The sequence below is a fragment of the Arvicola amphibius genome, chromosome 8 (assembly GCF_903992535.2).
Source record: "Arvicola amphibius chromosome 8, mArvAmp1.2, whole genome shotgun sequence".
Classification (NCBI taxonomy): Eukaryota; Metazoa; Chordata; class Mammalia; order Rodentia; family Cricetidae; genus Arvicola; species Arvicola amphibius.
This window is the reverse complement of record NC_052054.1, coordinates 69,967,604-69,982,029: the sequence shown is the minus strand read 5'-3', so window position 1 is coordinate 69,982,029 and position 14,426 is coordinate 69,967,604. Positions and strand designations below refer to the sequence as shown.

The window sequence follows — 14,426 nt, the reverse complement described above, 5'->3', positions numbered from 1 at the left end:
TCAATTACCCCCCTTCCCCCCATTCTCCCTCCCTCTCCTGTCCAAAGAGCAGTAAGGTTTCCCTGCCCTGTGGGAAGTCCAAGCTCCTCCCCCCTCTATCCAGGTCCAGGAAGGTGAGCATCCAAACAGGCTAGCCCACTCCAAAGCCAGTATGCTTAGTAGGATTCAAATCCAGTGTCATTGTCCTTGGCTTCTCAGCAGCCCTCATTGTCCTCCATATTCAGGGAGCACGGCTTTATCCTATGCTTTTTCAGTCCCACTCCAGCTGGCTTTGGTAAGCTCCGATTAAATCAGCCTCACCATCTTAGTGGATGGGAACACTCCTCGCAGTCCAGACTTCCTTGCTCATGTTTTCCCTCCTTCTGCTCCTGATTTGGACCTTAGGAGCTCAGTCCGGTGCACCAATGTGTGGCTCTGTCTCTATCTCCATCCATCACCAGATGAAGGTTCCCTCATGGTCCTGACTTTCTTTCTCATGTTCTCCCTCCTTCTGCTCCTCATCAGGACCTTGGGAGCTCAGTCTGGTGCTCCAATGTGGGGCTCTGTCACTATCTCTATCTATCGCCAGATGAAGTTTCTATGGTGATATGCAAGATAATCATCAGTATGGCTATAGGATCAGGCCTTTTCCAACTCCCTCTCCTCAGCTGCTCATGGAACTAGCTGGGGGCATCTCCCTGTGCCACACCAACTCCAGTGTCATCTGTATGAGATGACATATGTCATTATGCCAGACGGGAGCTACGTGTCCCATGGGACTTTAATTTCTTTCTTTGTTTCTTCCTTGACTCAGGTGTGGTTTAGTAGTTGACTGTTCCGTTTCCATGAGTTTGTGGGCTTTCTGGGAGTAGCATTGTTGTTGAATTCTAATTTTAATTCATGGTGATCCAATAAGACACAGGTGGTTACTAATATTTTTTGTAACTGTGGAAGTTTTCTTTGTTACCATCAGTGTGGTGGTTTCTCAGGAAATTTGGGATCAACCTACCCCAGGATCCAGCAGTACCACTCTTCAGAATATACCCAAGAGAGGTCCAATCATACTACAAAAGCATTTGTTCAACTCTGTTCATAGCAGCATTATTTGTAATAGCCAGAATCTGGAAACAACCTAGATGCCCCTCAGTGGAAGAATGGATAAAGAAAGTGTGGAATATATATGCATTAGAGTACTACTCAGCAGTAAGAAACAATGACATCTTTAATTTTGCATGTAAATGGATGGAATAGAAAACACTATTCTGAGTGAGGTAACCCAGTCCCAAAAAGATGAATATGGTATGTACTCACTCATTAGTGGATTCTAGCCATAAATAAAGGACATTGAGCCAATAATTCATGATCCTTGAGAAGCTAAATAAGAAGGTGAACCCAAAGAAAAACATGTAGTTATCTTCCTGGAATTTGGAAGTAGACAAGATTGCCACACAAAAATTGAGAGTTTGGGGGTAGGGGTAGGATGGGATAAGGGGAGATGGGGAGAGAGAAGTGAGAAAGGGAGAATGGGGATAGTTTGGGGGAATGGGACAGTTGGGATGGAGGAAGAATGAATATGGGAGCAGGGAAGTATATATCTTAATTAAGGGAGCCATTTGAGGGTTGGCAAGAGACTGGACTCTAGAGGGTTTCCCAGGTGTTCAAGGAGATGTCTCCAGCTTGCTCCTTGAGCAGCTGAGGAGAGGGTGCATGAACTGCCCCTATGTTATAGCCACACTGATGAATATCTTGTATATCACCATAGAACCTTCATCTGGCATTGGATGGAGAAAGAGACAGAGACCCACATTGGAGCACTGGACTGAGCTCCCAAGGTCCAAATGAGGAACAGAAGGAGAGAGAACATGAGCGAGGAAGTCAGGACCATGAGGGGTGTGTCCATTCACTGAGACAATGGGACTGATCTAATGGGAACTCACCAAGGCCAGCTGGACTGGGACTGATGGAGGATGTGATCAAACCAGACTCTCTGAACGTGGCTGACAAGGAGTGCTGACTGAGAAGCCAAGGCCAATGGCACTTGGTTTTGATTCTACTGCATGTACTGGCTTTGTGGGAACTTAATCTGTTTGGATCTTCACCTTCCTAGACCTGGATGGTAGGTAGAGGACCTTGAACTTCCCACAGGGCAGGGAACCCTGACTGCTTTTTGGACTGCATAGGAGGTGGGAGGGGAAGGGAAAGGGAAGGTGGAGAGAAGGTGAAATTTTGTAATAATAATAACGATAATAAAAAAATAAAATAAAATATCTATGTTGGTGCAATGAAAAAATACTTCCACTTGTTTGGTTAGAGTTACGCTGAAAGATTGTATGCTATTTGTGGCTGTTGTGATGGGTGATGTTTCTCTGTTTACTTTCTCAGCCCACTTATCATCTGTTTAAAGGAGGGCTACTGATATTTCTGATTATTACTGATATTTCTACTACATTACTGAAAGTGTTCATGAGTTGTAGAAGTTCCTTGGTAGAATTTTTGTGGCCGCTTATGTAAACTATCATATCATCAGCAGTGAGAGTATGACTTCTTTTCTGATTTGTATCCCCTTGATCTACTTTGATTGTCTTATTGATCTAGCTAGGACCTCGAGAACTATATTGAATAGATGTGGAGAGAGTATAGAACCTTGTCTTATTCATGATTTCAGTGGGATCATTGTTAGTTTCTCTCCATTTAGTTTGATGTTGACTGTTGGATTGCTGTATTTTGTGTTGATTATGGTGATGTATAGTACTTGTATCCCTACTCTCTCCAAGACCTTTATCATGAAGGGATGTTGTATTTTGTTAAAAGCTTATTCAGCAGCTAATGAGATGATCATGTGGTTTTTATTTTTCAGTTTGTTTATATGGTGGATTACATTGACAGATTTTCATATGTTGAGCCATCCCTGAATCTCTGGGATAAAGCTGACTTTATCATTGTGAATGGTGTTTCTGATGTGTTCTTGGATTCCATTTGCCAGTATTTTATTGAGTGGTTTGCCTCAATGTTTATGAGTGAGATTGATATGTAATTCTCTTTCTTAGTAATGTCTTTATGTGGTTTGGCTATCAGGGCAATTGTAGCCTCATAAAAAGAGTTTGGCAATGTTACTTCTATTTCAGGTTCTTGTCTGATTATAAACAAATTTAAAAAATTATTCATAACAGTTTGATTTCAGTGGGATAGTTTTGAGTTTCTCTCCTCTTCCACAGTAGAAGAGGAAGTGGGAAATAGCCTTGAACACATTGGCACAGGAGACCACTTCTTGAATATAACCCTAGTAGCATAGACACTAAGACCAACAATTAATAATTGGGACTTCCTGAAATTAAGAAGTTTCTGTAAGGCAAAGAATACAGTATATAAGACAAAATGGCAATCACGGATTGGGAAAAAAATCTTCACCAACCCCACATCTAACAGAGACCTGATCTCCAATATATACAAAAAGCTTCAGAAACTAGATACAAAAATATCAAATAATCCAATTTTAAAAAGAGGTACAGATCTAAACAGAATTCTCAACAGAGTAATCTCAAATGTCCAAAAGACACTTAAAGAACTTCTAAACATCCTTAGCCATCAGGGAAATGCAAATCAAAACAACTCTGATATACCTTCTAACACATGTCATAATGGCTAAGATCAAAGACACTAATAAAAGTTTATGCTGGAGAAGATGTTGAGTCAGGGGATCACTCCTCCATTGCTAGTAAGAGTATAAACTGGTACAGCCACTTCAGAAACCAGTATTGTGGTTTCTCAGAAAATAGGGAATCAATCTATTTTAAGATCAAGCAAAACTACTCTTGAGCATATAACCAAAGGATGCACACTCAGACTCTAAGGACATTTGTTCAACTATGCCCATAGCAGCAATATGCATAATAACCAGAACATGGAAACAATATAGATAGCCCTCAACTAAAATGGATAAAGAAAATGTGGTACATTTGCACAATGAAGTACTACTCAGTGGTTAAAAACAATGACATCTTGAAATTTGCAGGTAAATGGATGAAACTAGAATAAACCTTCTGAGTGAGATAACCCAGACCTAGAAATACAGAAAAGGTATGTCCTCACTCACAAGTGGTAATTAGACATTAATCAAACAATAACCAGCCTACCATCCACAAATCTAGAGTGAACAAACGACAAGGATAACCCAAAGAAGGACACACATGGATCCCCCTGGGAAGGAGGAGTAGACAAACTCTCCTAAAAATTGGCAGTGTGGGAGGAGGTGATGGTGGTAGGGTAATGAGGAGGGAAGAAGGGGAGTGGGTCAGAGAATATGAGGGGTTGGGAAGGTCATGTTGGGTGAAGGACAGAGAGGTAGTGCAATGAAAGAGATATCCTGAAAGAGGGAGCCATTATGGGGTTAGCAAGTAACCTGGCACTATGGAAATTCTCAGGAATCCACAAGGATGACTTCAGCTAAGAATCTAAGGAATAGTGGAAAGAGTAGTTTAACTGCCCTTCCTCTGTGAGGGAATGAGCATGGGAACAACCAAGCCCCCCTAAAGGGGGTTGACAGCTGGGGTAGATTGAGGGGCCACTGATAGTGACACTGGGATGTGTCTCTTCTTGCATATACTGGCTTCATGGGATCCTATTCTCTTTGGATGTAAACCTTGCTCAACCTAGACATAGTCAGGAGGGCCTTGTACTTTCCACAGTGTGGGATGCATGGCACTCCCTTAGGGTTGGAGATGTGGGGGAGGGTCTGTGAAGGGAGATGGAGGGAGTGTGAGGAGGGGAGGGAGTAAGAATTTGGATTGGTATGGTTTTAAGTAATAAAAATAAATAAATAAATTTGAAAAAAACATAAGGTAGGGAATCACAGTGAGGAAATACTGAACCAAAGACCAAAAACCAGCTGGAAAAACTTCAAACTCTGCATCTTTTTGTCTGATGTCAACATGTTCTTCAGATTGCCAACTTTGCTCAGTTTCTTTAACTGTGACACAATTTTTGCACTCCATGTTATCAGCTTTTTTCAGCAGGGTATCTCACAACTCTGGCATCTCTTGCATCTTTGGTTCTCCAAGGCAATAGAGGCTTTAATTTCTAAGTTTCACTCAGTGGCCTCTCTACTAAGTCTTTATTCAGGAGATTACAATTAAGAGATTCCTTGCATCTCAGAAGAGACTTTGAACTTTGCAGGAGCATCATGGGTGATTCTATGGTGCTAAGGGCTAGACAGACCAAACGCTGGGTTCCAGGTGAGGCAGGTACATAGGTGTACTTAGGGTTCTAGTCTCAAGTGCCACTTACTGGCCAGTATCCTGTCAAGTTCATGTTACTGGGTGTGTGTCCAGGGCTCAGGAGCTCCTGAGAGCAGAGTCTGAGCAACTGATAGGCCAAGAGGTGGCATCTGGCTCCTGTTCACCTGAATACAGAGCAACAATGGATGCCCAACGATGTTTGACAGAGCTTCACTAAGATTGAAAAGTGGTGCTGGCCTTGGATAACCCTAGCATCCACATTAGGATCATGTCTCCTGTGAGTAGCCATGGTATGGTTGATAGAATTTTGACCTGGACTATGCCTCCAGGAAAATTCCCTGGATTCTAGCAGTAGCTGAATTTATCTTTCAACTGGGCATCTTTGTGTTCTGCCACCAGCTATTATCCCCTTTGGATGGACCTATTGTTCTCTGCTAGCCAAAGAGATTTTCTGGAATATGGGATCTACCTGTGCTGTCTTTGGTTTCTAGAGAATGACTAGAGCCTGTGGGCTCTGCTGGGGGACCCAGTACTCCATGTTGACAAAGCTCTTGGGCAGCAGTCAATAGATTCTTCTTTGAGAATGTAACTGTCCACCTGTCCAAACTGTTCTTTCAGACATTTGACTTGGTTTTGTTGTCCACCACCTCTGTGCCTTTATTGAGTTTCTTGGTTCAATGATCAATATCAGAGTTGGCCACTCTCTACTCATGATCACTTTGCTCTTAGAGATGAACACACTGTGTCCTCACCTGCATTTCCTGGATGCTCCTAAAGGCTAGTTGGTCAGGATCTATGTTCTGGAAGCTCAACCATTAGCCAATGAACTACATGTTTCACTGCTAAATGATTGTAGTGATGAGCTGCAGGCAGGCCTGCTTTTCATCCCGCCCAGCTCCCAGCTGCCTGGCTAGCTCAGTCACTAGAGCATGAGACTCTTAATCTCAGGGTAGTGGGTTTGAGCCCCACATTGGGTGCCATTCTGTAGTGAGGAGATGAGCAGGTCTGTTTTTCATCCTGCCCGGATCCCACATGGCTAGCTTTACATGCAAAATAAGAACACACAAACTGTATTCATTTAAACAGTGCCTGGCCCATTAGTTCCAGCCTCTTATTGTCTAATTTTCACATCTTGCTTTAACCCATATTTAGTAATGTGTGTAGCACCACAAGTGGTATCTTACCGGGAAAGATTCAGCATGTCTGACCTGGCGGCTGGCTCCATCACATCTGACCCAGAGAGGTCATCATAGAACCTTCATTTAGCAACTGATGGAAGCAGATGCAGAGATCTACAGTGGAACACTGGGCTGAGATCCTAAAGTCCAGTCAAAGAGTGGAAGGCATAAGAATATGAGCAAAAAAGGTCAATACCATGATGGGGATACTCATTGAAACAGCTTACCTGGACTAATGGGAGCCTCCCAACTCCAGCCTGAGAGCTAGGGAACCAACATAGGACTTAAGTATGTCCTCTGAATGTGGATTCTTCTGTCTATGTGTTGCTTTTATTGGTTAATGAATAAAGAACTGGCTTGGCCTGTAGCATGAGAGGAGGAAGGCTGGAGTCAGGAGAAGCTATGGAGTCGTTGCCAGAGTCAGACATGCTGAAACTTTGCCAGTAAGTCACTGCCATGTGGCAATATATAGATTTTAAAAATGGGTTAAATTAATGTAAGAGTTAATTAATAAGAAGCTAGGGCTAAGCAGTGATTTAATTAATACAACTTCTGTGTGATTATTTGGAGTATAAGTGGCCAGAACAAACAAGTGGCCTCCCAGCCATGTGGCCAACTAGATTCACTTAAAATCTGGGAGAGTTTGTAAAGGAATTCTAGACACAAAAATACAGAGTTTAACACAGCTTCTTGTTGTTTGCTGGTGGTGTGCAGCAGCTCCTTTAAAAGAAATTATCCTGGCTCATTGGTAGCAAAAGAAAAAAAGCCATGCTGTTTTGAAATGCTGGTTTTCTGAGTCATGCTGCCAGCACAAACTCTTTCAGGCAGAAGGTCCAGCTACAGAGCATTTGGATGGGGTTTGTGAGCAGACTGCTGTAGCTTGCTTAATGGCAATGTGTACTGACTGTGTGCCTGGAAGTGGGGAGGTGTGTGTGGCTCTCGGAAGCAAGGAGAAGCTCCGCAATGTTGGAATGGCACTGCAAGCAGGAAGTAATAGCACAGCTTAAGTTTTAAACTGGGCAGAAACAGTATATTCCTTAGTAATGGCAGAGCTTCCGTTTTAAAAAAGCACTTAGCATTTAAAAAAAGTGTTCCTGGACAGTAAAGAGTTACAGATATGCAAAAAAGACAAATCCAGATGAGACAAATGTAGGATAAATGTACGTAGGCTTAGAAGAGAACAAAAAGAGTATAGAGAGTCATAAAATAAAGTTAATGCATTTAAAAAGGGGTAAAGTCTTGAAAGAGACAGAGTACAGATAGTCATAGATTAAAAGGAGTAAAGAAAAATAAGCCACGTAAAAATGGAAAATTCACAGAGTCTGGATTATTTATATTATTGTGTTATCTTTGGATTTTTGACTATATGAGCTAAGTACAGAGAGACATTTAATTGTATGGGCTGCTAAACTAAACCAGCATGTATATTATAAAGGCATATTGACTTCAAAATTTGAGTCTAAGGATATGTTGCTTTAGAAAAGAGGCTCTTCTTTTGTTTCCAACAGCAAACACCAAATAAAATGGAGAGGAACTCAAAGTGATTCCACTAAAATCAGGAATAAGACAGGGTTGCTTACTCTCTCCATAGCTATTCAATAGTTGAAGTCATAGCTAGAGCAATAGGCAAGAAAAGGACATGAAGGGGATACAAATCAGAAAAGAAGTCAAACTCTCCCTATTTCCTGATGATACAATAGTATCCATAAGTGACCCCAAAAATTCTACTAGGGAACTCCTACAACTCATAAACATCTTAAGTAATGTAGCACAAAATGAGATTAACTGAAAAAAAATCAGTAGCCCTCCTTTATACAGATGATAAATGAACTGAAAAAGAAATCAAAGAAACATCACCCTTCATAATAGCCACAAATAACATAAAATATCTTGGGGTAACTCTGACCAAACAAGTGAAAGACAAGTATGACAATAACTTTAAAACTTGGAAGAAAGATATTGAAGAAGTCACCAGAAAATGGAAAGGTCTCCCATGCTCTTAGGTAGATAGAATTAACATAGTAAAAATGGCAATCTTACCAAAAGCAGTCTACATATTCAATGCAATGCCCATCAAAATCCCTGCAAAATTCTTTACAGACCTCAAAAGAACAATACTCAACTTCATATGGAAAAACAAAAACCCAGAATACCCAAAAAAATCCTGTACAACAAAGGAACTTCTGGAGGCATCACAATCCATGACATCAAGCTCTAGTATAGAGCTACAGTAATGAAAACAGCCTAATATGGCTAAAAACAGACAGAGGAACCAATGGAATTGAATCAAAGACCTGGATATCAATCCACATAACTACAAACACCTGTCTTTTGAAAAAGAAGCTAAAAATATAAAATGGAGAAAAGAAAACATATTCAACAAATGTTTCTGGCATAACTGGATATCAACATATAGGAGAATACAAATACATCCATATCTATCACCATGCACAGAACTCAAGTCCAAAGGGATCAAAAACATCAACATAAAGCCAGGCACACTGAACCTCATAGAAAAGAAGGTGGGAAGTATACTTGAACACATTGGCACAGGAAACTACTTCCTAAATATAACCCCAGTAGAACAGACACTGAGAGAAAAAAACTAATAAATAGGGCCTTCTGAAACTGAGAAATTTCTTTAAAGCAGAGGACATGGTCAACAAGACAAAGTGGAAGCCTACAGATTGGGAAAAGATCTTCACCAACCCCACATCAGACAGAGGACTAATCTCCATAATATACAAAGAACTCAAGAAACTTGACATCAAAAGAATGAATAACCTAATAAAAAATGGGGTACATAGTACACAGAGAACTCTCAACAGAAAAATGCCAAACTTTACCTGGAAGATCACAACGTGTGGTGATACACAGATATTATAGAAATGAGTTATTTTAAGAGGTAAGAGTTAATAAGAACCCTGAGCTAATATGTTAAGCAGTGTTTTAATTAATACACTTTCTGTGTGACTATTTCAGGTCTGGGTTGCCGGAAAACAAAGAAGCAGCCTCCAGCAACAATTATAAATATGGGAAGAGGAGGGAGGAGTTGAAGGGAGACAAAGAGATTTGGAGTCATATAGGGAAGCTAAGGTGCTATAAAATTCTTAAAAACACATACAACTTTTAAGAATTACACATGGCAATACTTTCCATGAACTCTTTCATTTTCTGGACCTTTAATACCATATGGAAATCTAAATTGAATTATAAAACATTTTAAATTAAGCCCCATTTCTATGATTTGTACTTCTTACTGAGTTTCTACTTTGAGGCCATGAACTCAGGCTCACAAATGTTGCAGAATGATCTCTGAACAAGTTCACAATTTTGCAATGCAACCTTTGAGTGTAGGTCAAAGTATCAGTTTTTTCCTATCAATAGCTACTTTCATAACAAACTGTGTGGTGTTCATGACTTTTTGCCTGCACTAAAAATCTTATATAACAGCATTTGCTATAGGCTTCACAGGTGGCCAAGGCTGAATTCCTCACAGCACCACAAGAAGCTCTTTACCATGACAGACTATAATTGGTTTGAAGGAATACCTTTCCGTGCCATCAGGTTTAAAAAAGAAATTATTGAAGAGATTCGTAATAACTTTGTGATGAGAGATGAAGACACAGTCATAGTGACTTACCCCAAGTCAGGTAAGGAGCATTAGTGAAAATGGTCATGACTGTCTGAGGAAGATTAGGACTTTGATCCTCATTCATTTGGATGATGAGCAGAATGCCATATAAATCTTGTGGCTGGCACAGAGAACTGTGTGTGAGAACATTTCTACTCAGAATAATACATCTAGCTTGCTCTGTGTCTTCAGAGGATCACCTAAGGCACTAGAGCAAAGGCAGTAGTTCCTAAGGAAGATGCTAGAATTGGTCTGTCTCTGTAGGAGAGGGGAAATGGAGAGCAATGAGATGAAAGAAGAATTAGCATCAAGAGATAACAGCATGGATGTAAGGATATGTGGAACAGAGTACAGTGTTGGGCAAAATTAGCAGATACCTTTTCCAGATAGTGGAAAGAGGCTGGAAATTCAAAGGGCTAAAAAGTGCCAACATGGGTGTTTGGAGGAGGAATTTTTGCCAGATGATGGAAGCACTGAACATGAGGTAAATATTCAACTGCTGACACTGAAAGAGCAATAACATGGAAAATCCAAGGACAGGGGGAAAGCAGGAAAAGGATTCAGACAAGAGTCCAGAAAAATGAATCTTAGAAACATCCATTGAAAAATGAGCAGATACATATAAATACAAGTGTGTGTGGTAAAAAGAAACAAAGAGATTTATTCACCTTCAAAAGTAGTGCTAAGGAACACACTGTAGCATGGATGCATCTCAGTGGGATTGTATTAAATGAAAGGAGCCAATTTCAAAGGATAGTTGATATGACTACACCTCTGGGAAATATCTTGGATAATCTACTTCACTGAACCAGAATATAGAATGATGACAGCCAAAGACTGGAGGGGATGTTCAGTAGGCAGGGGGTGTTTATAGAGTATACTGCCAGTTTTGGAAGATGATGCAGTGGAAATGTGCTGGATGAATATGTTTTGTAATTACACCATGTGGACATTGTGAATGCCACAGGTCTGTTTACCTGGAAAGAGCTACATTGTAAATTGCATGCTTGTATATTCTACTAGAGGCTTGCTCATAATTACAGTTGAAATGACCATCACTTTTCCTTCTTCAGGAACGCACTGGCTGATTGAGATTGTCTGCTTGATTCAGACCAAAGGAAATCCTAAGTGGATCCAATCTGTGCCCATCTGGGAACGCTCACCCTGGATAGAAACTCAATTAGGATATCTGATAGTAATCAGTAAGGAAGGACCACGCCTCATCAGCTCCCACCTTCCCTTGCATCTTTTCCCCAAGTCTTTCTTCAGTTCCAAGGCCAAGGTCAGTGCCCAGTGGTTGATAAGTCTTTGACCAAATGCCCTTTGAACTTATGCTACACTGAAAGACACTGTAGTTCTTGCTGAAATGCACTCTGACTGTGTACATTGTAGGAAGGAAGCTGCGATTATCATGCACTAGGTGATGCTGATTTGTCCTCTCACCAGACTACATCAGAGTACCAGGATGTTGACCACCACACAGTGATTCTGGGCAGATTTTGAAATAGAAAATGAAATATCATACTGGACCCTTCTGGAACTACATATACAGGTCAAGCAGAGTTCAAACATTAGTATACAGTCGATAGTACTCTTTTGCTGTCACCAAAGTCAATTAGCTAATATTAATTCTATAAAAGTCCCACGTTCTGTGGGTGAATTACCCAAGGCAGAATTGTTCACAGGGGAAACAGGCTGACAAAGCATCAATACTCTAGTCATGGAGATTTTTCAACAGTCATGTATCATTTATACCCACTGTATTTTGTTGTTTGGCTATCTATTAAGATCAGTAGTCACAGTAATCTCCAATGTCACTGACAGAGGATCTCCACAAGGGATCAGAGATATCCAATCATAGATTCTTGTCACTAAGAAAGTTTTTACAAAGTGCCTTCACTGGGCAGTCTAAAAATATTTTATTCTTAAACTGCAAATACAAACTTAGAAAAATAATCTGTCTTAAAAATGGTACAATGAAGTTGTGATCACTCACCTATATGTATGCGTCTTATCTAGATTTGGTAAACTCTTGGCTAAGGAAATTGATGCCTAAAGAGATGAGCTCTAGAATAATTGATGGAAAATATAAAGTTCCTTTTATTAAAATGATTAATTTTTCATTTTATACTATAATTACATATGGCATTATACCCTTTCCCTTCCTCCCAATAGGCCCACTCATATACTCTTTTCTCTCTTTCAAATTTGCAGTTTCTTTTTCTATTAATCATTATTACATACATATATGTATATGAATCTGTATTTATTCAATACATAATTGCAACCTGTTCAGCCAGTACAATGTTAGTTGTATATATGTTTTCAGGGCTAGGTATTAGGTATTGGATAGCCAATAATTGTACTGATTTTACAGCTATTGAAGGAGTCTTATTTTCCATTTTGTTTGTTTTTGTTTTGCTTTACACTATTACCAATCTTAGCCATTTTGCTGTTCCATTTTTCTAAATCAAATAAGATTATAAAAGAGGATTCTGACTATAGGAATTTTGCTCTTATGCATATATTTTGTCTAAATTAAAATAATGTTGCTAGAAACCCCATAGATATTTGGTTGACATTTCATGCATATTGTGACTGGTAAAAGGTGAGAAATGATTGTATTGACCTTTATTTTCATGTTTTTCCATTTTAGATTCTCTATCTCATAAGAAATCCCAGAGATGTTCTTGTGTCTAGCTATTTTTTCTGGGGTAAGACAAATCTTATTAAGAATCCAGAGTCACTGGCAACTTATTTTGAATGGTTCCTCAAAGGATGTGGTGAGTGTCCTGTGAAATATAGAAATTTGGGGATATTTGAAAACTTTTTAAAAACAAGGTGAGAGATTGCTTAGGCTGACCTTAAACTATATATCCAGCAATGACCTTGGAACTTGGCTCCCCCTGAATCAATCTCCTGAGTTCTAGTACTAGTACTAATAACACCATGCTCTGTGTATTTGGTGCTATGTCTCAAACCTGTGTTATCTAACTTGGCAATATCTGGAGCCCTTTAGTACTTTGTGTAGTCATCACTTGGCTCCATTTTATTCATTGACATTCAACTAGTATATGAGTCAAAAGCTTATCATCATTTCAAACCTGATTGTCAAATCTTCATTATCTCATGAACCACCGAAGAACAGGGCACAGCCAGAGCTTCCCCCATGACACATCATTATGGCACTATTTGGAGTTTCTAGCCTTTTCATTACAATGCAGGTATTAACATTTGTGGTGCCTTGAATAAGAGATGGCCACACATAGATGCTGGTATTTGAACACTTTTTTACCAGTAGGTGACACTGTTTCTGAACGTTTGTGAGGCACAGCTTTGCTAGAAGAAATATATCATAGAGGGTGAGCTTTGAGAAGTTAAATCCTTAAGCCACTTTCAGTTTCCTCCTTCTGTTTCCTACTTGGGTTTGAGGTTATTAACTCTCAGCTCCTTGTTCCTACAGTTCTGGCTGACATCTCTAGCCTTTTTCTCTTTTCTTCCCATTATTTATTCTTATCCTCCTATAATCATGAGCCAAAAGTAAGCTCTCCCTTAAGTTGTCTGTGTCCACAACATTTAATCACAGCAATAGAAAAATAACAAATGCAGTTTTCATCTTACCATATTTCTCACTTGTGAATTTTTTAGTCTTTTTCTCATTGCCTTCCCATACATTAGCCTGATAATCCACCATCTTGCAAAGACATATTTTTCCAAATATTGTAAATATTTTCTTTTTTGACAAAATTTATTTTCATAAAAAGGGATTATTTATGCTTTGATTTCATTTTTAACTTTTATTGGTCTATATAAATTATCTATAGTAAAGGGGTTGTTTTATTATGACATTTCTATACATGTGTGGAAGTATTTTGATCTTATTACCACTATCCTCTCTTGTCCTGTTTCCAGCCTTGCTGATCCCTTTCTTCTTCTTAACTAGCTCTCCTTTTTTTTATTTTTCAACTTTTTATTTATTTATTTTTACATTTTGAGTAATCTATCTCTGCAACATTATGTATGTGTGTATATAAGTATGTATGTATGTATGTGTGTGTATGTATGTATGGATGGATGGATGGATGAATACGTGCACACATGAATACGAAGGTCAGATGACAACTACTTTTGGGAGTAACTTTTCTCTCTCCAACATGTCACTTCTGGGTATTAAACGCAGGTAGTTAGGCTTAACAGCACTTGGCCTTTAACCACTGAGCCATCTTGTTGACACCAAGTTCTTATCTTAGAAGACATGTGAACAGACAGATTGGAATATTGACATATGTACCCATCACCTTGATTTATTAATGGAAACCTTAGGGTCAATTGTGATTTATCTTACCAAAAGTTCACTCACTTTTCCCTCTCATGGAAATTATTTTTTATTCATTTTACATA

At 39.4% G+C, this 14,426-nt stretch overlaps 1 protein-coding gene and 1 pseudogene across 2 annotated transcripts in view; both read left to right on the top strand.

Annotated features, from left to right (window-relative positions):
• The first annotated feature begins 5,481 nt into the window (after positions 1–5,481).
• On the top strand, positions 5,482–7,398 carry LOC119821822 (annotated as a pseudogene).
• The window catches only part of LOC119820952 (sulfotransferase 2A1-like), a 62,455-nt gene continuing 54,848 nt past the window's right edge, over positions 6,820–14,426 (top strand). Inside the window, exons 1-4 of one of the 2 annotated variants that reach the window (XM_038339695.1) lie at positions 6,820–6,834; positions 9,857–10,044; positions 11,099–11,307; positions 12,682–12,808. In XM_038339695.1, coding sequence (XP_038195623.1) covers positions 9,912–10,044; positions 11,099–11,307; positions 12,682–12,808 — 469 coding nt within the window. In that variant the 5' untranslated portion in view covers positions 6,820–6,834; positions 9,857–9,911. Of the gene's footprint in view, positions 6,835–9,779; positions 10,045–11,098; positions 11,308–12,681; positions 12,809–14,426 lie in introns of those variants that run through there. The other variant, XM_038339694.1, reaches the window with a different exon arrangement.